Raw genomic sequence first — 26,405 nt, forward strand, 5'->3', positions numbered from 1 at the left:
TTATGGTGATTTGTTGGATGTGAGCTCCACGAGAGCTGTGTTTGTGTTGCTCGGTGGTTGCATGTTGATGCATGCTCGCGCTTTCCATCAGTGTATGCATAGGTTGTTAGGTTCTACACGAAATCTCCTATTGTGTGAGAAGAAGCATTGGATCGTCATTTTCAAAGGATTGTGTGGATCCAAGGAGCAAGTATCCTCTTCATTGTGGTGATTGTTCTGTGAAGTTGATTCGTATCACACAGTGCATACATGCTAGAGGAGTATTATGCGGGAGATTTTGGCTCATCTATGATGAGAGTCTCTTCAGCTATAATGGAGGTGTTGCCCAAATTTTCCTTGGTGGGTGTGGCTTTGTGTGGCTAAGGCTGGTGCTCCACATCACTTGTTCTTGCATAGCCCTTTCCTTTGTTAGCTAGCAATAGCTAGTGCGTGAGTTAAAAGCCACTCTCAACGGCAACAAGGTGCATCTGCTGGGGCCATTTATAGTTCTGGCCCAATTCGTCTCTCTACAAAGGAACCACAAAGATTGCGAATCAAAAAACTCCAAAGAGGGTAGTTGGTGCCATCCAACCGATCCTCTTGGGCAAGCAATTGAAAGACATCCTTCAGATTTTGTTGTGTCATTTGAGCAAACGAAGAGAGGCAAATAATCTCAACAAAATTCACTTCTTGTGAACACCCTACTCAAATAACAAATATCACTGCCAAAGCCTATACAGGCTTGAGGATGGTCCTAAAATACACTAGAAAGATCCGGTGCTAACATATGTGCTGCAATCTCAAAGTTTCAAGTTTCCCCTAAAAAGCTAGCAGCTCAACAAGGCATAAATCCAACCGAATGCTTGATTGTACTTGCAAAGGCAAACCCCAGTGGCACGAGGGCCAACAAATGCAAGCAATTGAGAGGGAAAAGAGCTCCCCATGGAAGCAGTAAAAGAATTGAAAGTTTACCAAAATAAAAACCCAAGCAAATGGGCTGCACATGCCTCCAAAAAGAGCTCCAAGATGAACTAAAAATGATCTCCCATGAATTAAATGTACTTTCCTCTAAAATTGTTTGCCTTAGCAAGCAATAAATGTATATACCTAGATGAATCCAGGAACATTCCCAAACTCATCCTTTAAAAACACAACATAGTGCAGTTTCAATCTAATGATAGTCACTCACAAGGTTGAAAACCATAAACTCCATCATGCATAGCAGGGACTAGCTACTATGACATCCCCACTGATGTCATCAGCGCCCAACAGTGGGTGTAGACCATAGTATAAAAATATGCTCTCACACATACAAATCCATACAGCCACACATACATGAGCATCCATTTATACAAAGTCTTCGTACTGAGTTTCTGTCGACACTCCGGAGGTGAAGGGCAGACTCAGCCATGACGAAGGCTAGCACTAAAGGAGAAGGCTAATCAAAAGGTAGTCCAAAATCTCTTCAATCAAGCTACAACTGCTTGTGAAGTCTAAACGTTTTCATTTTGGTCTCTCCCCAACGAGCATCTAAATCTAAAACTAGTTGATAGGGCAACACACCATTTAAGATAGAAAGAATTATCACAATACCAGCAGGCTGCAACTTGGAGCTGCAACTTGGACGAAAACTTCACAAGGTGAAATTTGCATGTCCGCTAATACGGCAGAAGCATATACCTAGATGAATCCAGGAACATTCCCAAACTCATCCTTTACAAACACAACATAGTGCAGTTTCAATCTCATGATAGTCACTCACAAGGTTGAAAACCATAAACTCCATCATGCATAGCAGGGACTAGCTACTATGACATCCCTACTGACGTCATTAGTGCCCAACACTGGGTGTAGACCATAGTATAAAAACATGCTCTCACACATACAAATCCACACACCCACACATACTTGAGCATCCATTTATACAACGTCTTCGTACTGAGTTTCTGTCGGCACTCCGGAGGTGAAGGGCAGACTCAGCCATGACGAAGGCTAGCACTAAAGGAGAAGGCTAATCAAAAGGTAGTCCAAAATCTCTTCAATCAAGCTACAACTGCTTGTGAAGTCTAAACGTTTTCATTTTAGTCTCTCCCCAACGAGCATATAAATCTAAATCTAGCTGATAGAGCAACGCACCATTTAAGATAGAAAGAATTATCAGCAGGCCGCAACTTGGATGAAAACTTCACAAGGTGAAATTTGCATGTCCGCTAATATGGCAGAAGCAGATACCTAGATGAATCCAGAAACATTCCCAAACTCATCCTTTAAAAACACAACATAGTGCAGTTTCAATCTCATGATAGTCACTCACAAGGTTGAAAACCATAAACTCCATCATGCAAGCAATAAATGACTGATTTTTATCTCTCTTTTGGAATAAATAGCGAGTCCCCAACTATATGGACCGAATTTGCCAAGGGCGTATGGGATTATGTTATAGGTGATGAGGCCCGTCCCGGTCCTATAGCACCAGGTACTCCTCCATAGCAAGTGGGGTCGTGGTGGTGGTGCAAGTCGTGGGTAAAGCTGCCCCGGTTGGGCAAGCACCTACAAATATTAAACCCTGAGCAAAGGAGGTGGGATACTCGTAATGCCAAAGCCTTGTCTTTGATTTCACTGAATATCAAGAGGTTTATTGTCCTCATATTAGGTCTTGCCGGACTATTAAAGAAGCCTAGGATATTTTGGAACATATGTATCAAGCTCGTAATGAGGCGAGAGTCTCATATTTTCGTAGAGAGCTTGATAATGTACACATGGATGAGGGTGACTCTATGCAAGAACATGTCACCCCGATTCAAGATTTGCGAGAGCAACTCTTGAACATTGATGAGGTCATTCTAGACTCATAGCTTGTTACCATTACTTTGAACTTCTTGCTAGAGTCTTATCTTTCTTTTCATACATCTCTCAACCTTTCGATGCGAGGGAATCAAAATCACGTCCTCTTGTTGCAAGAGGAGCAGAGACGAAAGAATATGGCTTCACGTTCTCGTAGTGGGGAGCATGCTTTTTCAGCGAAGGATAAGGGCAAAAAGAAAGTTCAGCCAAGTCATGCCTCTAGCAGTGGTTCACGACATGCACATGTAGATGGGAAAGATAAAAAGGTTGCCTCAAAGCCTTTCAAGAAAGGCAAGTGCCATTATTGCAAAAAGCCTGGTCATCACATCAATGAATGCCCCAAGAGGCTTGCAAAAGAGAAGAAGAAAGCGTCCGGTATGGCAGTTTCAGGCTCAGCTCATCATGCAAGTTCTGAGGATACTTCTGCTCATTTTGTTGAGCATGATTGGGCCTTCTTTACTTGCAGCTATGATGCTTCTTGAGAGCCACGTATTTTTAGCATGAATGAGATGGCTAAGACATGGTACTTTGATAGCGGTGCTTCCCGCCATATCACCTCACATAAATCACTGACAGTCTGAGTGCTATTGCAGTGGCACAAAATCCTGTGTTTCATGCTCGTACGTAACACATTGAAATTCATTATCATTATGTCAAGGAGCGGCTACATGCACGAGACATCAGCTTGGTCTTCTGCCCTACACAACAGAATGTGGCAAATCTCTTCACCAAAGCATTAGCTCATCCAAAGTTTGAGGCTTTTCACAAAGCTTTAAACTTACATCCATTTGGTGATTGATGTTTACCTTATACATTGTGACATTGTCACTGCAGGGGGGTGTTAGAAATATTTATATTTCCTAAGGCAGTGGCCAATGTTTCCTTGGTGATTGATTTTTACATTGTACATTGTGACATTGTCACTGCAAGGGGGTCTTAGAAATATTTATATTTCCCAAGACGGTGGCCAATGTTATGTAATAAGGGGCTAGGGGCACTTTTTCCCTTTATTAAGGTTTTTTACCCCTTACCTCAGTTAGAGGTTGAGTTTGTGGGTGAGTTAGTCACCACACAACCTTTAACCCTAGTTAGGGTTTAGTCTAGGGTTTCATCTCTATGACTACCCTAGCTTTGTAGTTCATTGTTGATGCTGCTATTTCATTCCAGCTTGCTTCAGCTCCATTCTCTCGCATTCTCTCGCTTCCATTTCCAACATTGCTCAAATTGCTCTAAGTGCAAAGCTGATATCAATTCAGGATTACACAGGGAAGTTGTGGGTGTCTCCATGAGGTACATCGCTTGCTTTCAAGCAAGCACACAAATGCATGGATCTACTGGTATGTATATTCTTTGTGTGTACATTCACATCTTAATAGCGTGCTATGTTTCTCAGGTGATAAGAGATTGGAGATTGAGAGCCTTCCTCGAAAGAAGAGCGGAAAGTCCTGGTGCGTCTTCAAAGCTCAGATGCAGGATGCTAAAGCCCGCATGGTGGAGGTGGGGACGTCCACAAGTGAAAGACGATGCTGACACGCACTTGACAATGCACTCTGGAGCTTACGGTCCAAGAATTTTGGAGACACGCCTTGTTTTAAAAAACAGAGAAAAGGAAGTTCTATTAATGCTTTGAAATAACCAGACATACAAATCAACAAAACTCATGAGTCATTTTGTGGGCTGTAGTTTATCCTTAAAGAACAGGCAATGGCATTAAATTTGGCATACCACAAGGTTGCAAGGTGCATCTTATGTTTCATATTTTTTTATTAAAGAGATTCTACAACCAAGCGATTCATTCATGGAAGACATTGTTATGTTGCCAGAAATGGAGATGATGCAGAGAGCACAGTAACAAGGATCCTAGATTGGAGGCCCGGCAAGAGTTGGTGGATGGACATTGGCGGTATTGTGCATTCATTTTTAAAGGGGGAAACTAGACATCCCCAAAAAATAATATATATGCAAAGCTGATTGAACTCTCTCTCAAATGAGGGAAGAAGGGTATGTCCAAGATCTGCATCGTGTCATAAGACATCCATTGACACACAAAGAGATGGGTTATTGTGGGCAAAGAGAATTCCCAAAGTTTAGTATCAACAACCTTGGTTCCTTAAGCAAGGAATAATATTCCAGTTAGAAAGTAATATTGGCTCACACGGATCTATTGACATAAGCTTGTAGACAGGCCATAGTATGGGTTATGTGACCCGAGGATCTCTATAATGTAAATAAACCTGTGGGTCCATTGTTATGTATTTACTTACGTGATGGTGTAAAAGTAGTCAATTTTGTTTTTATGAGATGTCCACAAGACTGATAGCATATTAATGGTGTCCGATAGGGCCTAAAAGAACAAGGGACATCCAAAGGGCCCTCATGCTAAATGTGGCAAAGAAGCCATGATGTGTAGACCCAAGGTCAAGACTCAAGGGTTACGGCTAAGCATTTTGAAGCTTGGAGAACCATCAATGTGGCTAGGTGGTAGTCCTTCTAGCAGGCTTTTATGTTAACAAAATTGGTATCACTTTGCAGGGGCAAAGTAGAGCAACATGACATACCTCATGTTCTCTTTTCATATGTATGAATAAACCTAGATAGACCTGAGACGAAAAAGAACAACACTTAATATTTTGCATCCAGAACTTATCTAACATATTTTGCATCCTAGAAGCTATTCACAAGTGCACGGCTGCGCGTGCATGCTGAGAAATATGATACTATGTTACATTTTCAAACCTTACATCAGTAATTCAAGCCAAATAAGAATATCATTTGACATGACTTGCCTATTGATTGTAATGTTAACTGCCCTCCGGTCAGCTTCAAATGCCAATAAATCGCGCATAATTTCTGCTGTAGCTCCCCCTAGTTTCTGCCACAGCCAATAATTTTAGATCATCCAATAGTTATTTTAATCCATACTTACTTGTATCTCAGTACTTCAGCAATTTTAGATCATCCAATAGTTATTTTAATCCATACTAACTTGGCAAAATTGATAAAAGTCCTCCAGATAGGCTTTATATAAGGTATTTCGCATAATTTCTATGTTCATATCATCAAGATCCTGCATAATCAAGCCATGCACTACATAAGAAAGGAAAATTGTACGATTTTTTTACAGAAAGCAGGAATCTGAGATTGACTATCTAATAATCAACAACAAAGGAGCCAGAATGTCACCCCTTCGGTTTTTATGTAAACAATATAAGATAACAAAGCAAAGAGATGCATTGATTAACCCTTGAAGTATCTGTCAGAATAGATGGGTCAACTCCCCACTTGCAAGCCCCCAAAATATAGCATGATTGGGGGAACATGGAGGGAGAGAGGCTGCCATGTGGGCAACACACAGGCTGTCACATGGGCGGCATATTAGCATCCTTCTTCTATTTAATTATGGCCCACCCTACAGGGCAGATCAGTCCATAGTAGAAGCCACAATGTCACCCCTTCGGTTTTTAATGTCCATAGTTGATTATCTAATAATCAACAAAGGGTTCAATTCCCTATAACTATAACTAGTTTCATCTTAGTATATTATAGCTACAACTAGTTATATGTTAGTAAACTTTAACTAGTCTATTAACTAGTCTGAGCTGTGTATATGTTAGTTGTATGTTTTTATATTACTTATATGTAAGTATATACTAGATGTTATCTGTCAGAATAGATGGGTCAAATCCCCACTTGCAAGCCCCCAAAATATAGCATGATTGGGGGAAGATGGAGGGAGAGAGAGGCTGCCATGTTGGCAACACACAGGCTGTTACATGGGCAGCATACTTAGCATCCTTCTTCTATTTAATTATGGCCCACCCTACAGGTCAGATCAGTCCATAGTGCTCAATTTGAGAGCTTCAGAAAGGATGTTAAAATTGTGTGCATCTCATAGTTAGTGAGAGCTTTTATGTGGGTAAGCCCGCTCTATTCAGGATAGGTTTGACTCAGTGTTTATGCCTATTTATCGCAGGACACTATGGCCCAGTTTGTAGGGCAGGAGGGCCAGCCTATTTTGGGGCTTAACCCTGGTCAGGTCAACCGACCAGCAGGCCAGGTCAACCAACCAGCAGGTCAGGTCAACTGACCCAGCCTGGGTCGGTTGACTGTGACTGACCCTGGGGTCGGCCATGCAGCAGCCCTTGGGCCAACCACTGCCAGGCCTAGAAATGGCCATGCCTTCACTCATTGTGGGGCATCTTCTAGAGCTTGTTCTATTCTTATGTTTAGGGTTTTCCCCTGCTGTATATACAGTTACCATTGCCTCACTCCGTGTCAATTCTCTCTCTCTCTCTCTCTCTCTCTCTCTCTCTTTGTCTCTCTCTGCTGTATGCTTCCGCACTCACAACTCTCACACTAACATGGTGCCAGAAGTCACGTTGCTAGACGTTGATGATTAGATTTTCCAACAGGCTTGGCATCATAGATGAGAAAATGGACCTAGAGTGAATCTCCTACAAAAACCTTCAAAGTCTCATCATGCCAGGCAGAGATTGCATGCAAGCACCCTCCCACTCGCTATAACCAATATCCTTAACTTGGCTCAAATCAGATATGTAAAGATCTTGAACATTTTAGTACTAGGAAAGGACTTGCTGCACAAATAAGCAATATCCTTAACTTGGCTCAAATCAGATATGTAAAGATCTTGAACATTTTAGTACTAGGAAAGGACTTGCTGCACAAATAAGCATTCCAGCATTAGATTTCCTAAAGTATGCTGTTGTATTAGCATCATACAACTTAAGCTTAGCCTGCCACACCTTCAAACCAAGGATCTTGAGCCCTTATGTCTGATGAAAATTTGACTTACAGCCCACATCGGTATTCCTGAATCCATCTTCTTCCTCGTCTAATTTGGGATATGAAGATACGATTTAGAACCTAAAACACACAAAAATGCTGAGCAAAATGCCTTTTTACTTGAATAAGCCTCCTCTGCTATGAGTCTATCAAGTATGATGCCTACTTAGTGGCTCCACCCCTTAGATCATTGTATCAGGTTTCTTTGGTCTCATAGACCCTTTGGTCCTCCAAGGACTTCTAATAAAATTTCTTTCTTTTTTTTCCCCTTTCTTTCGTCTTCACATGTTGATAGTGTGGACCGCAGTCTGAATGGCCTCTAAGTTGAACACGTGTACATGGGTCTACATGCATAAGCATACCCACCCTAAGTTCACAACACAAGTCCTTCACACATTCAAGTTCTATAAAAACTCAACTGAATTATGAATTTATTGCAGCATACAAATAGTGGACGATGTACAAACTGTCACTGTAGGATTCCAAAAAGGATGAGGAACCTCTGTTGCACCAATTGTCAATGCCTCACGGGTTCGGTTAGCCAAGGTCAAAGATTTCACGGAGCAGTAAATTCCAAATGAAAACGCATGAATTGCAGATGTGTATGGGCATCTATCAAGCATACTATGCACTTACACCCTTGTCAGACCTCATTAACAGGACATGGGTGGACACTGCCATTTAATTTTCATAGAAGATAGGTCCTACGTACATTAGAGTCTACCAGAGGTTAACCACAGCCCAATATCTTCTGGCAGGACCTGCTGATATCAACAAAAAAGTTGGGGCAGCGCAGGAGCAGTAGCAGGTCTTGGAGCAGGTACAAGGCTAGTTATAGCCCGAGCCTCTCTCTGTCAAGATCCTCTTCTCCATTCTCAACCGCCCGGTGGACTTAGTTCCTCAGATAGCTTACAGAGATACCACTGCAGTTCCCATCCTGTCCATGGGCTCAGATACTCTGTACTATAGTTTTTGTGTTTGTATTTCTCTTGGGTGCAAATGCCTGCTTAAAGGCTCCACCCATTCAGCTCATTCTCTGGTTCTTTCAATCTCAAAGAGACTTTCGAAGACTTGGATAAACTCTCTCTCTCTCTCTCTCTCTCTCTCTCTCTCTATGAGAGAGAGAGAGAGATGCATTGAGAGAATTTTACAGACACTCGGGAATGCAGGTTAATATAGATAAGACAAAAGTAATGGTGGTTGGGACACCTAATAAACAAGTGGATGTCACCTTCAAAGGAGAGCCCCTGGAAACAGTCAACACACAAATATCTAGGGCTAGATTTCATGGACAACTACAAATGGAATGCATGTGTGGAGAGGAAAATACTAGACTAGGAGGACTGTAAGCGTTATATAGCTACCAAAATAAATGCAGGAAATCATATCTGTGGAAGTGGAAAAATGAGAAAATTCATATACACTATGCTTGTATAGACAGTTATCCTTCACGGGTGCCCAGCATGGGCACCCCGATTCTCTAGGATCTACTGGGAAAGGATACAAACGTTATAGGATGGTTCTTAAAAGGGGAGTTAGGGTTTAAGGCGCACACATTCTACCCCATCCTACTAGCTGAAGCATGTGTGATACCTCTAGAAGGGGAGGCAATGTGTCAATTCATGTCTTATCTCAACAAAGTTGAGAAGATGGACCCCAGTACGATACCATACAAGGAGATGGAAGCTACACAAAGCACACGATGGCAAAGAGAGGGGATGAAGTGGATGGAATCATGGGGTATAACAGGTGCTGATATACCAGAAGATGCATGTGAAATCAGGGAGATTGTGAAACAGAAAATGCTACAGAAGCTATGGCCGACCCCGGGGACAAAAATGCAATTCTACAAACAGGAAATTAACTCAATGGACAGCTATGGGATGCAGAAATGCCAGGGGGAAGACATATCAATATTTAAAAGGCATCTCATCTGCAAAGTCAGAACTAGTTCACATGATCTAGAGGTGGAGACAGATAGGTGGGCAAAAACCGATATCCTAGAGAAGAAAGAACCTCCAAAATTTTCCCAAAGGGAGGTAGAAAATGAGCAGCATGTACTCCTAAAATGCAGAGCTTACACACACATCAGAGAATGTTATGGAGAAAGCAGAAACAATTTTAAAAATCTGCTGGAGCAGCCAGCAAACAAACTAGGGAGCTACATAAAAGAAGTCTTAGAACACCACAACAAGGTATTAGGGCTATCCCACACCTAACTCAACACATACTCACTACATAGCATATTTTGTATATCTGCTTTCACTGGATGTAAGGGATCACTATTAATTAATAGTGGTCACCAGTCCCACAGATCCTTAAGGGTCTCACATGTAGATGCTGACGGGAGCACGCACAATAGAGATCCAGCCCATCACTGCTCTACTCAAAGGAGATTGTCCAAGCCAAGGTGTGGCCCATCGGATACAGAGATCACAGAGACTATGCCCCCCACCACAGTGAGAAACAGGCCGACAGATGCAGATAAGAGACATCTTTGTGTCTCATCGAGGAGCCACCATGGGACCCGGATATGTATTCCGAGCACTAGCTTTGCATGTCTGAGTTTTGAATTGTGATATTATTAGCACCCAGCATGGGAATTAGTGAGCCCTTTGCTTCAGCCCATAGTGTCTTGTACGAGTTACTTTCTTGATTGTACTTTGTCTCATAAGCCCGCGACGCTTTCCAAAGACATTAATACAACTCTCTCTCTCTCTCTCTCTCTCTCTCTCTCTCTCTCTCTCACACACACACACACATCGCCTACAGCACTCTATCGCTGACTTCATGCTTCCGCTGTCATATCCACCTGGATAACCTGATGATGATGATGAGGAGGATGACACTGATGCCTGATGATGATGATGAGGAGGATGACACTGATGTGTAGTCGATCACGCTGCTATGTAATACTTAGCACTTAGCACTAGCTTTTTGCATTCTACATTGGTGTGGATGCTCGGTTAGTAGCTCCACCCTCACAGTTTATTTGTATCAGGATTCTCTCAGTCTCATAGACCCATCAATCTTTCGAAGACTTTAATAAACTCTATGTGTGTGTGTGTGTGTGTGTGTGTGTGTGTGTGTGTGTGTGTGTGTGTGCAGACTAGCGGAGGTGGAGACAAAGAAGTATTTCTATGTACCTGCCCAATCTATTATGAGATCCAGGGGTGATACCATTGTCTCTTTCAAGAGGGGCATTGGTTTTGGGCAACTCTCTCGACTGATCCACTTTCATGACTAGGTCTGCATTGGTCTCTATCTCCTAGAGATGCAGCGACACAAAGAGACCCTATTGAGGTAGATCAGACAACGAGGAGTGACACTGCCACAAGAGCACAGTCACAATGAAACGCGTTTCATTGAATTTGAAACGTTTCGAAACGTGTAGCACATTTCGAAACGTTTCATGTTCAATGAAACGTGGCCTAGGGTACTATAGGTTTAGATTAAAAATGTACTTTTTGACTCTAGACTGTAGAGGCGAAATCTCCCGTACGGCGACGTGCATGCGCAGGTGACACCCTGCTCTTCGATTACCTGCAAATCCAAGCCCACTAGCCTCGACTAGGCCATCCCTTGCACACAACAACCAGCCATGCAGGGTCTTCATGCTTTTTGACGACACCTGCGCCGCTAGCTATCTCCAAGCGTCGGCAGATTGCAAGGCTCAAGCGCCCTATGCAATACATGCAAGCTAGCAAGCAAGTACCACAAGCAACAATCGATTGCATGCATAGCTACTCTAGCGCCAATTGAACGACGAACACGAGCGCAAGTGCATCGTGGACGCAGGTTCGTTAGTGCATGACGACACTAGCCCCTTTTGTCCGTGGATTCACTAGCCCCTTTTGTTCGTATACAGCTCGCTAGCTCTTCTGTTTATTTTTCTATCGTGCATCGTTCAACGAACGTTCAACATTGGCAGATTTTCTACGTGCCCCTTTTTGTCATGTGTCGTTGCGTTGGAGCTTGGCAGGTAGGTTGCTGCATGCATGATGCTGCTAATTGCCAGCTAGCTAGCTGCTGTGAGCATTGGAAGCAATTGGCTGGTCATGTTCATTAGTATACTTATTACTTACTACTACAGTGTACTACATTCACGATTCACAATAAAAAATATACTGTCTTGCAAGCTTGAAGCAACATATATCAAAGGGATTATTGGTTGTCTCGCAGGTCAAAGACTCAAAAGTCAGAGAGCTACAAAGTAACCTGTAACCAGTTCCAACTTCCAAGGACTTAGGATAGTATAGCAGCCAATTGCTTAGAGATGGGGCGAGCAAAGGATGCTGTTTGGGAGCAAGTGCATGTAGAGCAACAGTATGGTGCTTCGGGTTCGAAACAATGGAAGTGTGAGCATTGTGGTGGCTCATTTCGTGGTAGTGCACCTTGGGTAAGGGCACATCTTCTTGGTATCACTGGAAAGGGTGTCAATCCATGTGTAGGAGAAGTTCCAGATGATGTAATTCTTTCCTTGGGAGGCACGCCAGGTGGCCCGTCAAAGAGGGCACGAGTTGAGGCCTCATCAACACTAGTAGGTCCTAAATCTCCTCCCGGGAGTCCCATTATATCTGTGACATCTGGACCCCCTCCTCCACTTTCACCACCTACACAAGGGACTTCTTTTTCTATTGGTAGTGCTTCCACTAGACGGGCATCAGTGCGAGTTATGAAGCTTCAGAGGTTTCCAAATTCAACCAGCTTACCACCCAGGCCAAGGACTTTACAAGCCAGTTGGGTCACAACTTTGCTTACATCTGCTCGTCGGGCAACTCGCAAGCTCTTTTATGAGTGTGACCTTTCCTTTAACCTTGCTTGTACTCCAGCTTTTCAGGAGTTTGTTCAGGCAATGGCCGAGGCTGGCCCTTCATTTAGGGCTCCATCTTCAGAGACTTTACGCACTCGGGAGCTGAAAGCAGAGGTCTTGCAAGTTAAGAAGGATCTGCAGCGTATTAAGGCATCGTGGGGTAGATACGGGTGCTCCATTTTGTGTGATGGGTGGTCAGATACCGGGAGGCGTCCACTCATTAAAATTCTTGTATCATCTTGAGTGGGTACTATGTTTTTCAGATCCATAGGTGCATCAAATGAATCTCATACAGGTGAGTACATTTACAGCCACATTAAGAAGACAGTAGAGGATGTGGGGCCTCAGAATGTAGTACAGGTGGTTACAGATAATGCAAGTAACTGTCAGAGCATGGGTGCGCTACTTCAGAGTGACTATCCGCATATCTTTTGGACTCCCTGTGCTGCACACAGTTTGGATCTTCTTATAGAGGACATAGGGAAGCTTCCTTGGATTTCCTCGGTGGTTGAAAAGGCACGGAGCATGGTGACTTTCTTGACAAGGAAGCATAGAGCCCTTGCAATTTTTCGGCAGCATAGCTCCCATGAGATTCTGAAGCCCTCAAAGACCCGCTTTGCCTATCTCTTTATAGTCTTGTCACGCTTGGTAAAGGTGAAGCCTAGCTTAAGGCGCATGGTAGTCAGTGAGGAATGGTTGAGCTGGGATAAGTCCAGCAAACCAAAGGCACGTGCCTTTGAGGACATTGTGTTTGATGGTGATTTTTGGCATGCAGCTGAGGAGATTGTGGGGATTGTGCAGCCCCTTTTCAGTACCCTTCGACTTGTTGATAGAGAAGGATGCACAATTGGACTCGTGTATGAGTTCATGGAGAAGGTTGGAGAGGCATTGAAAGGGTGCACATGGCTTGATGCAACAAGGTAAATGCAAATCAGGAATCTTGACTTTTCAATTCACTGTTGGCTGCAATTAATTTTCTTATTTGCAGCTTTAAGGCTTTGCATGTATGATGTTACATTTGTATTTAGAATCTACAATCTAGATTCTAGATTTGCAGCAACCTAAATATATTTCATTTGCACCCTACAGAGAGCAAAAGATTATGGCCTTGTGGGAAAAAAGATGGACATGGTTCCATAGGCCTATTCATGCAGTAGCACACATTTTGCATCCTCTATGGAGGAGGGAGGACCAATCAGATGATGCTGAGTTGACTGCAGGGTGGACACGTTTCCTTGAACATGCATATCAAGATGCAATATTGCAAGATGCTTTGGAGGACCAACTCCTCTCATTTAGGAACTCCTTTCAGGAGTTTGGCTCAGCTCGTGCATGTCTCCGTGATGCTCAGTTGAGGCCTGTTACCTAGTGGGAGAAGTATGGTCGGGGCATGCCGGAGTTGAAGCGCATTGCCCTCCAACTCCTTTCACAAGATTGCTCATCTAGCGCCTGTGAAAGGAATTGGAGTGTGTTCTCACTTATACACACTAAAAAAAGAAATAGACTAGGCACTGGACAACTTGATAGGTAATTCATATTCGCATTGATAATTTTGTGTGTGAGCACTCGGCATATCTATTTTCTTTTATATGCACTCAAAACACAGTTCATTATTGGCATTTGAATTATAGTTATGCTACAACCTACATGTATTTACTGTTAATTCATTTGGTGTATGGTAGGCTTGTATATGTCCATGCCAATCTATGACTTATTCGACGAATGAAGACCATCGAAGGTCCACAGGAGGTGGATCCTGATAAGATATGTGTGCAGGTCCCTGACGATGAAATGCTTCATCCTGTTCATGAGGATGATGATGCATATGCATTCATTACTGAGGAGCGGGCATCGTTGGCACGTGCCACACGATCTCAGGCATGCAGACGAGCAGGGAGAACAGAACCAACTTTAATAGCAGCTGCTCCAAAAGAGCAGGAGACCTCCTCAGCATTAGAAGAGGATTCATCCACTTCTGCAGATTCTGATAGTGATGATGGGGAGGAGGAGGAGGAGGAGGGGGCTGACGGCCAGGGAGAAGATGCCCAAGCACCTACAGATCTTGCTGATTAAATTACTACTTTCTTTCATTTCAGTAGAGTTTGAACTCTAGTTTTGTTTGAAATTTAAAGTTGATGCCTTCACTCTTCACTCTTGAGTTATGTAATCTAGATTCTAGTCTATAGACTCGCAGACTATTTACAAGAGTGAAACTGAGAACTTGATTTATGTCCAGACTCCATGGTTGTGAGCTTGTGAAAACTGAAATATGATAAAGTTTAAGGCTTGAGCTTGTAAATTGTAATCTGAAATCTGATTTTTTGCGACCTATCTAGTTAGTAGTATCTACTCAACTGAAATCTAAAATTTAAAGGTTTAATTGAGCTTTCTAATCTAGACTCTATTCTAATTTCTAGCATTGGCCAGTATAGGCTTGATTGATAAAGTTGAAGGCTTGATTGACCTTTCTAATCTGGAGTCTATAATCTATTCTACCATTGGCCATTATAGGCATTCTATCAAGTCTTTCTCTATGTTTTTAGCTAGTTCTGCACAGTTTTAGCATACTAAATGTATGCAAGCATAAATTTTATATTTTTTAGACCAAAAAAATACAATCTGGTTTTTTGAAACTTCGCCTATTTTTTTGAAACGTTTCAAAACATCACGTTTCAACGTTCTGAAACGTTTCATTGAACTATGCACAAGAGACAAAGACAGATCAAGAACAGCGAGTCGCGACATGTCACATATTCTATGCATTCAAGTCAATGCCGTGGCATAGTGGAGTAGAGAAAGAAAGAAAGTGTATTATTGTCCACTAAAGGCCAAAATGGGCCCATGGGACATCAAGAACTCTGCATACAAGATAGCACAAAATCAACGTGCCACAAAGAAGAGGCATCGTCGAATATCATCTAAGTGCTACGCAATACAATGCAAGTGAAAGTACATAATGTCAAATCTGAGCCTAAATACAAAGTAAACTAGATGCAAGAAAACCGCCCCTGGGTGCAAAATGGGGGGATGAGTACAATAAGCCAATGCAAAGATACAAGTCCAGGTGTCACGGAGTCTGAGAACCAAAATAATACTGGAAATCCTGTCCATCGACTCTGCCTCCTGCTATGAGAGTACAAATCTGAGCAAAGGTGAGGTGAGCGGCTGGTGGGGCGAGATCTCCATGAGTAAGTCTCCTCCGAAAAGCTGCCATCATCCTGGATCGTCTGGAGATGAAGCGGCGAGTACGTCCCCTATGTAACAAGATCCTGCGGCGTCTACAAACCATCTCATATGTACATCCAGAGGGTGGAGGCATGTGTCCTGTGTGAGCTCTAACCTCCTCATGCTCCTCCTGGTCTCTGTCCTCTGGTATAGCGTGTGCCTGAGCTCTATCAAGCTGGGCTCTATCACGCTCCGGTCTGTGCTAATGGTCTCTGAGGTAGTCTCGTCGAAGCATAGTGGCCTCCCTGACATAAAGAGCTAGGCAATGCTGATCCTCGTAGTCCATCACTCGTGAGAGAGGTCCAAAGCCATCCGTGAAGAGACAGTGGAATCTACCTCTGAGCTCATAATATAGCGGGCATCTGCAAATGAAGTGCTCCTCTGACTCCACCTCTCCCATGGTGCAACAAGGGCAGATCCTGGTCTCTCAGCCTGGTCGCCGTCCATCCTCCATGCGTCGCATCCTACCAGCCTCTATCTCGAGCTGATGCGAAGAGACTCTAAGCTGGCCAAGGGCAATCCTCAGTGAGTGGGACATGTGGATACTTGTATAGCCTGGTGGAACGACAAACCCATCCTCTGAGATCCGAAGGAAGTGGTCACGATATGTGGCCATCTTCGTCGGAAGCTGCGTGGGATAAAGTGCGATATGACGGATAAATCCAAGAGAGAGAGGAGATAGCTGATATGAGGGCAGAGTGGATCAGTGTGAAGAGATGGTCGCAGAGCGGTGGAGCCAAAGACACAAAGACCATGCACGATACAAAGGTTGACTAGAGCACGCACAATGGAGGTCCAACCCATCTCGGCTCTACTTAGAGGGGACCGTCAGAGCCGAGGCATCACTCTCGATGACTCGCAAATCATGGAGAATATGCCCCCCACCCTAGCAAGAGACGACTCAACAGAAGGAGGTACAGGATACCTCCGCATCCCAACAGAGAGCTACCATGGCACCAAGATCATAGATAACACTCAATCACATCTCCTGTCATCTCAAAATTTCTGAGTTTTGTGTTTTTTGAGTTTTTTGAGCACTAGGCTTGAGTTATGAGTTTCTTAATATAACACTCAGCAAGGACCTTAACGAGCCCTTTGCCTCAGCCCATAGTGGCTTGTATGAGTGACTTTTCTTATTGTACCTTGTCTCATAGGCACGAGGCCTCCCAAAGACGCTAAGCTCTCTCTCTCTCTCTCTCTCTCTCTCTCTCTCTCTCTCTCTCTCTATTCAAAAGCAATTTTGGCCTACTAAGAGGTTTCTTGGCACACCCTGATCAGCGACGTGTGGCTATCCCTTCTCGAGTCCCAATGATACAGAGATCAACACTTGCAAGCGCACAGGAGAGCACAGGAGGGACGATCAAAGCCCAGGCAGAGGACGATCACTAATGTTTTCTCAGTGACCAGAGCCAAGGTTAGTAGGGGTCGAGATGCAATAGAGAACCCAAGAGCACAATTCGACAGACCCAATCTGGGATGGACTCACATGAGAAGGTAGACACTTCCTCTCTCCAATTTGACATGAAAAGACATACCACTAGCGTGATGCTAGCACTTTCCATATGACGAGCTATCTCCTGAAATTACAACAGATGGAGGCACCCAAACAAACTAGTCGTGTCGAGCACCAGTAGCATTTAATTACTAATACACACGTCATGTCCCTAGGATGTATAGTTGATCAAATGGCCGATGGCCAAGGATCTCCCTCTTTGTCTTTGGAGTTCTCTCTCTCGCACTGACAACGTGACCTATCTACTTTCTTGCATCAGAAGTCAACCTTGTCCTTAGATGCCTGTTTAGTGGCCCACCCTAAGCTTTTATTGTGTTTGGGTTTTTTTCAGCCTCATAGACGCTTCGGTCTTTCATAAACTCTCTCTCACACGTAGCTCTAGCTCCAGCTTCGCCCGCGCAATCCAACCTCAATTCCAAGTTGCATTGTGTGAGGTTGCGGCGGGTAGCTTTATATCGGAGGTAGCTCCACATCGCACCACACGTAGATAGCTTCACGTCACACATAAGTAGCTTCATCTCCACGCCATGTCATGCATAGCTCCAACTTGCAAGTAGCTCCAAGTCTAGCTCTAGGTCACGTGTAGGAAACTCCAGCACATCTCTAAACTCCGAGTTAGGCTGAATCCCTGGCCCAAGTCAAGGGTTAACGTCTTTTGAGGGGTGTCCAATTTATTGTAGGCTGCTACGGAGCTCCCACCAACGAAGACATTTGCTACCTCGACCCCAACCATTAAGTTTTCTTAGTCAGTCATTCTAACTACCCTGACACCCACTATGCAAAGACATATCAGAGACAGAAGACTATTTCAGATCCGAAGGAGCATATTTATTATATGCAACAGGAAATTCAAGAGCTTCGACTTGCAGCTATAGAAAGGAAAGTCCATGATATGGATGGCAATTGAAAGCAAGAAGTCATCAAATAGGTAACTATACAAATGTAACGCATCTCCACTAGCACCACAGCTTGTTTCTTAGCAAGGTGAAAAAAGCTTATCTTTATAAGGAAGTGAAAGAGCAAGAAGTTGAAGTCAATAACAAATTGATTCTATGAGTGGAAGGATTGCCGGATGGTTGTCTTGGCGAAGAGGAGTACATAGAAGATAGAATCATGATAAATTTTAAGGGTAAATATTCGCCCAATGGCGAATCTAGAAGCTTCTCCAAGTTGGGGAGGCTAATATTTAGAGCTCCAAATTTGATAAATTCACCCAAATTTTAACATAACTTCCTCATATGAGGTGTACTCAAATCAAGCGGCATAAGTCATCTAGAGCCATCTATAAGGTTAGAATTCTCAAATTCTAGCTTGTAAAAAACCTCTATATGAGTTTTGAGTATACTTAAGCCCATTGGAGCCTTGAAAATGGTACCATGGGCTAATATTTGTAACTACCCTCGTGAGAGTACTTGTTTCTATTTCGACCTACATGCAAGGTGGGAGAGAGATGGCGGATGAATGCAAGGTGGATAAAGAATGCTACATGAGTCACAATGAAGGGGTGATACCCTTTCATTAATGTCCCTTGAGATCACTCAAGTTCAAATTTACACCTACCCTTATCCTATGACCCATGCATCTACCATTCAATGCACCTTAATGCACCCTTCCCTTCCTATTGCCCCTAGGACCTAGACACGTGTGTGCATATCTTTATTAATAAAATAAGTATCACATGTCCAAATTTGATGCCGTTTGAAGCAACGGCTCTAGCTTGACTAGTCCTATCTACTCAGATGATCCACCGCCATAACAAATCGGTCAGTGTCCATCATGAATACAAATACATATTACCCCATTGGCGTATAATATATAATAATGTTTTAATGTCTACTAATCACAGATAAGTGATTTCTCTTGTCATGACAAGGCTGAGTATTCTCCTCTCCCTACACGCTTGCTCGGGTGCAAGGTTGTCAGTGCTGTGATGAGAAATGAGGGGGATAGGAGGGGCTTTATATAGGCCCATTGCTGGGCTCAAAAAAACCGACCAACAGGGGGTTAGCCCCCTACTATAGCACCGACCTCTAGGCCCTCCACCAACTAGCCTAGTTGGCCATTCCTTGGCTGATCTAGCCAACTTGGGCCAAGCCTATATAGGGACCCATGTTCCCAGCACATGGACTACTGCTGATGCAGTCCCCAAACGCCACCAGCATGCTGCTTCAGGAGGCGCCTAAGATGCCCAACCATCATCCTCTTGCTACGTGGGTTCCAAGCCGGGTAGGTTCTCTATTTTTACTTCCCCTGCTCCCTATAGTCTCCTACCCCCTTGTCCCCTCAAATCGGGGCTCACAAGTGGGACAGCGACACTCAATGACACAACTCTGGGTCGATCCCTATGCGTCGAATGAGGGGTTCCATCTGCTCCCTGGGAAGCGCCTTCATGAAGACATCTGAGATGTCGTCGTCGGTTGGGCAGTACATCAACTCTATGACACCTTCGTCAATGAGTTCACGAACAAAGTGGTAGAGGACCTCGATGTGCTTCATCCGTGCGTGAAACACGGGGTTATTGGCGATTGCTATGCAACTCTGGTTGTCGCACATAATCACCATCGCATCTTCTTGAGCCACGTTCATGTCCTCCAAGATCCACCTGAGCCACAATGTTTCGCATGCTGCTGTACAAGCAACCCTGTACTCTGTCTCTGTAGATGAAAGGGCGACAATAGGTTGTTTCTTACTCCGCCATGACACAGCTCTTGATGAGAGTAAGAACAATATCCAGAAGTCGATCTCTAAGTGTCACTATCACCTGCCCAATCACTATTGCAGAAACCTCCCAACTCAATGCCTCTCGTGTAAGTGATGCCATAGGTGCAAGTACCTTTCAAGTACCTCAGCACCCTCATACATGCGTCCCAATGGGCCTTCTTGGGTGTGGCGGAGAACTAACATAGCAATCCAACTGAGAAAGAAATATCCAATATGTTATTGGTGAGGTAAAGCAAACTCCCCACCATGTGTCGATACAGTGATGAATCAACCGACTGAGATAAATCATGTAAACTCAGCTTCAGACCAGCCTCCATTAGAGTCACTGCTGCTTTGCAATCTTCCATTTGAAAGTGTTTGAGTACCTCCCTACAATATTTCTCCTGTGAGATAAAGATGCAACTCTTTCCCTGCTCCACCTCATTCCCAAGAAAGTAATAAAGTATGCCTAAGACCATCATCTCGAACTCCTCCATGAGAAGTCTCTTGACCTGAGCAATCTTCTTCGTATGATCCCTTGTAATGATGAGGTCATCCACATATAGGATCAATACCAGCCGCAAATCCCCCTCTGTGTCGAGATAAAGATTTGCTTCAGATGGACTCCGTTGAAGCCCGATCTTCTAAAAGAAAACATGTATCAGCTGGTATCATGCTCTTGGGCCTGTATCAGCCCGTATAAGGCCTTCTTCAGTTTGCATACTTTTGATGGGGATCCTGGAATTTGAAATCCTGGTGGCTGTGCCACATATATCTCCTCCTCCAGGGTTCTATTCAAAAATGCAAACTTGACGTCCATCTGAAAAATAGGCCAACTATGATGAGCAACCAAGGCAATGGCTGTCCGAATGGTCACCATCTGTCACGGGGGCATGAAATTCCAAGTACTTTATGTTGGAATACTGAAAGGAAAGAGTAGAGTTGACACAAATTCAGAATACTTGCTTATAGAATGAAGAAGAAAGAGGTCCTTAAGTAGGCACCTCATACAAGGTCACTGACATCACTGATGACCTCAAAGCTCCACAATCATCTCCTCAATCTGCTCCTAGATTCACTCAATCATCCTATGTGGCTTTTCCACCACCTAACTGTGCTTGTGGGCACCTAACTGTGCCTCTAGCACTCACACATAGAAACATAAGGTGTGCCTGAGGCATACACCTTGAGATATCCCAACAAACCCCCCCTCAAGGAAATGCCTCTGGCTATGTCAAGGATACATCTAGTCTCATAGTTTCTCATGCCATCTCATGGTGGTCAAGGATAAATCTATGGCTAGGTTCTCATGCTAGCAAGGGTTTCCTTGGGTGTAAGGTAAACAGAAAGGGATACAAACAGACCTTCCAATGGTTATCTCCCCTGCATGTACATGCACACAATGTCTGCAGGAGGTACCATGGAACCAAACATACACATGGCCTACATCATAAGGTGACCAGAGGTGTTTACAAAACACAATAGTTTATTTTCATTCATTTTGGAGGACTATCCAGGCTGAGTACCTTGACATAAAAAGAGAGATCTGGAGCATAGAGATGTTTTAAAATGCATAATCTTCATGGGATGCCTCATCTTGTGGAGGCTCATTCACTGTAAGTAGATTTGCATTTTCTGTCTTTGCTTTGTCTCTGCAGAACTTCTCACTATGGTTGTTTTTGCCACAGTGCTTACATGGATTAACTTTGAAGCAGTCCTTTGAAAGGTGATTTGTCTTTCCACAGTGATTGCAAGGAGAATACTTGCCCTTCTGGAATTTCATAACATAAGCAGTGTCATTCCCTTTCCTTAACTCCATGTGTCTTTCTTCTTCTTGGAGAGCTGAGATAATGCCTTCAAGGTTTGGATTGGGAAGATTCTTCAAAGTGCTTACAATGTGATCAAAGCTTTCAGGCATACTCTTAAGTAGTACTGCCATAGCATCATCAGGGGTGATAGGAGAGTTGATAGAAGCTAACTGAGTCATAAGACTCCGCATATAGTTGACATGGGCAGCTAAAGTAGTATCACTTGCCATTTTTAATTCAAAGAAAGAGATTTTAAGTGATAGTTTAGAAATATGAGAGCTTGCACCAAAAATCAAATCTAGCTTCTGCCATGCTTCCGATGGAGACTCCAAGTCAGATATATGATGTATGTAATCATCACCCAAAGCTAAAGCAATTATACCATATGCTTTTTCTTCTCTTGCTGGATCCCTTGCCGGTCGTGTCGGAGCTGAAGATTCCCCAGCATTTGAGGCCGTAGAAGAAGCGGTTGGAGAAGGTTTGACAAGTCCCCATAAGTTCTCCCGCATTAATGCAAACTTTACCTTCATTTGCCATGTATGGAACCCCTTTCCATTGAACTTCTCAAGATTATATATGGTACCCATGAGAGGGTCTAACCCAGATATTGGGCAGTGTCTATCTCTCTTACAAGGCAAAAATAACTGAAAGACTTCCAAAATATGAGCACTTAATGTAGCAAATAGTAGTGACTAGATTTCAAACAATGATGCTTCTTCTTACATGCTTCATAGAAGTGGATGAAATAAACATTTTCCAATCAAAACCAGGTCTAGCAAGTCAAAACAAAACTGAATCCACACTTGTACTTAAGTTATTGAAAGCTTCAAAAAACCAGAAATGCTAGAGTAGCATTTTATGTAGCATCATCTTCAAAAACTTGTCCAAAACTGTCAAAACTGAAAAGCTGAACTTGGAGGGCTTGTAGCTCACTCTTCAAAGCAAGGAAAAGAGGGCTTTCTGAAGCAAAAGAAAGCTCATATACCAGAGAAGGTCCAGCACAGAGGTTGGACGAAATGGTGCGCACTTTTGCCCGGGAGAGTTGCTACAGGCTGAAACTGCGTTTTGACGATTTCTCCCTCGTTACTGAACCAAATGACCTGAAAAATGGCTCAAAATCTTCGTCTTGAGGTCGCCCATCTACTCCTAAGAGGGCTTAGGCAATGGCGAAGTATGCAGGGAGTATTGAGCAACAGAAGAAATTCGCTGTTTGGAGAATGGCAGCCACCACAGACGTTTTTTCTTCAATTGCTTGCAGGTGGAAGTTCGCCCATACTAGAGGAGTTTCCAGCTCAGAGGGTTTGGGCAATGGCTGTTTGTAGATGGAGAACCAAGCTCTCAAAGATTTTGGGAAGAAAGAGGAAAATGGAGAAGAAGAAGATGAAGAAGAAGATGATGATGTGGCAGAAATGGGCTCAAGGGGGATCAAAGGGCTCTGATACCATGTTGGAATACTGAAAGGAAAGAGTAGAGTTGACACAAATTCAGAATACTTGCTTATAGAATGAAGAAGAAAGAGGTCCTTAAGTAGGCACCTCATACAAGGTCACTGACATCACTGATGACCTCAAAGCTCCACAATCATCTCCTCAATCTGCTCCTAGATTCACTCAATCATCCTATGTGGCTTTTCCACCACCTAACAGTGCTTGTGGGCACCTAACTGTGCCTCTAGCACTCACACATAGAAACATAAGGTGTGCCTGAGGCATACACCTTGAGATATCCCAACACTTTAATGTACTACAAGACCATGACAACTTTGGTTTTAAAAGTCCAAGCGTGGGCTTAATAATGTGTAATTAAACGCGGCATGGTGCCTAGCACATAAGCGTAATTAATCCCTAGGCCCAAAGACATTTCAAGGAATTAAAAGAGTGGTTGTTGGGAAATGATGTTGTGGCATTTTTAATGGACTCCCTAGAGGGCCATGTACCTTCAGTGGACCCCTAGAGTTCCAGGTGGCTCTAGTGCCTTCTACATGCTCCTTTCCCATTCCTGGACCTTCCTGGGCCTTCTAAACTTCACATGTGTGGTTTTCTCTCTCATCTTCTCCCTTTGTTGAGATTTTGGACTGGTTTTCCAGCCTCCTTCAGCTGAATTCCGTTTTTCTTCATAACTCCTCACCCGTTTGGATTCCTCGACACCCGTCTGGCCCGATGGCTTCCCCTCTGCAGAATGCAGGAAAAGGCTTGCAAAAGAGAAGAAAAACAGCTCCGGTACGGCTGTTTCAGATTCAGCTCCTCATGCATCTGACAGTGGGGATGCTGCAACCAACTTTGTTGGACAGGATTATGCCTTTTTATCTTGCATTTCAGATTCTAGGCTGGCTGCTCCAGATGCTTGGGATAGTACAGCCACTTGTATCGATGATACTTATGCATTTTTGACTTGCAGTTATGACTCTTCTACGGATGCATCTGCTTTCAGTGTCAATGAAACACTGAACACTTGGTATTTTGACAGCAGTGCATCCAAGCACATCACTTCTAGGAAGTGTCTTTTTACTTCCTTGCATCCATATTCAGTACGTGGCACAGGAGATGTTGAGCTCACTGCCATTGATGGCTCAATTTTCAGACTTTCAGATGTCTTATATGTGCCTGGTATAACCAAAAATCTTCTTTCAGTGTCCACTCTTAACAGAGCTGGATTTCAGGTCATCTTTGAAGATGACAAATGTGCTGTCCGAGACAGGGAAGATGACTATGCCTTAAGATAATTTGGTACTCTGCTGCGTGGGCTTTTTCAGCTTGATCTTTTTGAGAAAAAAGCAGCCCGTGCTCTTGCAGTTTCTACCCCTACTGCTGCCATGCAGAATGCAGAATTATGGCATGCCCGATATGGCCACATGCATTACAACAGCTTGATGACACTTCAGAAGCATTCCATGGTTGATGCATTGCCACCTCTTGAGATACCTCCTCCACATGCCTGTGAAGGGTGCATTTTAGGCAAGATGAATAGATTCTCCTTCAAGAAGGATGGTTCAGTTAAAGCTGTCCGCAAATTACAGCTTATACACAGTGATGTCTGTTGTCCCATGAGGACTCCATCGTTGGGTGGTCATCTCTACTTCGTTACATTTATTGATGATTACTCCAATTTCACTTGGGTCTTTGGGCTGAAACGCAAATCAGAAGTGTTCACGGTGTTTAAACACTTTTCAGCCATGGTTGAAAATGAAACTGGACTCAAGATACAGACATTGCGCACAGATAGAGGTGGGGAATACTTGTTTGCAGAATTTGATGCTTTTCTGAAAGGCAAGGGTATTGTGCATCAGCTCACAGTCAGGCTGACCCCTCAGCAAAATGGCAAAGCTGAGAGGAAAAATAGAACTCTCATGGAAATGGACAAATGTATGCTGAAAAGCAAACACATGCCTCACAAATTCTGGCTTGAGGGTCTGATGTGTGCCAATTACATTTTGAATCAGGCTCCCACTAAGGCTTTAAAAACAAAAACTCCATATGAGGTCTGGTATGGGAGAAAGCCTTCACTGGATCACTTCCGAGTCTTTGGATGCCTTGCTTATGCTCATGTGCCAATTGAATTTAGGCACAAGTTGTCAGATAAAGCCATTAAGTGCATATTTGTTGGGTACAGTGCAGAAAGCAAGGGGTACCATCTCTACAATCCTGCTACACGCAAGATCATAGTCAGTAGAGATGTGATATTTGCTGAAAATTCAGCTCACACTCAGGCTGAATTTCAAATGCCTTCTTGTTCAGAGGATGTCTTTGAGGGGTTGCTACCCATTGCCTTGGGTTCCCCTGCTGATATTTCTGATGCACATCAAAATTTACAGCCACCTCCAGATGCTTTAGTTCCGCCACAGGATGTCTTGCCCCCTCCACACGCAGTGGAACAGGTGGTGCAGCAAGAAATTGCAAACGTACATGCAGCAAAAACAGTCCCAAACTGGCTGTTACAGACTCTCAGGGAGAGTAAAATTGATGCTCCGTTACCTGGCAGGACTCGCAGTGCAGCAAGGCACATGGAAGGTGCTAATTCAGTGGAATCAGCATATGCAGGTACTCTTCTTGATGAGGAGGAGCCTGCCACATTCGAAGAGGCGAAGGACAATGTGCATTGGATGAATGCCATGCACGATGAGTTGCAATCCATTGAAAAAAATCAGACTTGGGATGTTGTAGACTTGCCACCGGGTAAACATGCCATTGGCACACGATGGGTTTTCAAGGTCAAACGGAAGCCAGATGGCTCCATTGACAGATATAAGGCAAGGCTGGTTGCTAAAGGCTATGCTCAGAAAAAGGGCATAGATTATGAGGAGACATTCGCTCCTACATCCCGGATGACCACCATCCGATCAATTATTGCAATGGCTGCACATTTTGAGTGGCATGTTCATCAGTTGGACATAAAAACAGCCTTCTTAAATGGGGACTTGCTGGAAGAGGTGTATGTCAAACAACCTCCAGGCTTTGAAATTACAGCAAATACACTTCAAGTATGCAAGCTCAACAAAGCTTTATATGGGTTGAAACAGGCCCCTCGTGCATGGTATGCCAAGATTCATGCCTTTTTGACCAACAAGGGGCTGCACAATAGTCCTATTGAGAGCACCCTCTACATCAAGATGGATGAGTCATCCTTCTTTATGTCGATGACGTACTGCTCACAGGGTCCAATGAAGACAAAATTGCAGATTTCAAAGCTGATTTGCAAACCAACTTTGACATGTCAGATTTGG

General features: G+C 43.6%; 2 protein-coding genes across 2 annotated transcripts in view; one reads left to right on the top strand and one right to left on the bottom strand.

Moving 5' to 3' along the window:
- Nucleotides 1–26,405, bottom strand: part of LOC147890430 (V-type proton ATPase subunit d2-like) — a 60,522-nt gene that overhangs the window by 10,473 nt on the left and 23,644 nt on the right. Inside the window, exons 6-7 of the mRNA XM_087390476.1 lie at nt 5,810–5,890; nt 5,610–5,695 (exon numbers count right to left, since the gene is read on the bottom strand). Of these exons, the coding sequence (XP_087246602.1) occupies nt 5,610–5,695; nt 5,810–5,890 (167 nt within the window). The remainder of the gene's footprint in view (nt 1–5,609; nt 5,696–5,809; nt 5,891–26,405) is intronic.
- On the top strand, nt 11,903–14,512 carry LOC147890431 (uncharacterized). The gene is made up of 6 exons (XM_087391012.1): nt 11,903–12,609; nt 12,703–13,359; nt 13,428–13,443; nt 13,809–13,966; nt 14,122–14,125; nt 14,216–14,512. Exons 1-6 carry the CDS (start codon nt 11,903–11,905, stop codon nt 14,510–14,512), a joined length of 1,839 nt encoding a protein of 612 aa, XP_087247138.1.

Source organism: Dipteris shenzhenensis, chromosome 19 (assembly GCF_047967505.1).
Source record: "Dipteris shenzhenensis isolate YYH24624 ecotype China chromosome 19, Dip_SZ_1.0, whole genome shotgun sequence".
Taxonomy (NCBI): domain Eukaryota; kingdom Viridiplantae; phylum Streptophyta; class Polypodiopsida; order Gleicheniales; family Dipteridaceae; genus Dipteris; species Dipteris shenzhenensis.

What these genes read in the sequence shown, in the direction of transcription:
- LOC147890431 (XM_087391012.1), top strand. Translation starts at nt 11,903, where the DNA reads ATGGGGCGAGCAAAGGATGCTGTTTGGGAGCAAGTGCATGTAGAGCAA. An exon ending in GCATCGTGGGGTAGATACGG is followed by an intron (nt 12,610 to 12,702) that starts GTGCTCCATTTT and finishes TATGTTTTTCAG; the next exon opens with ATCCATAGGTGCATCAAATG.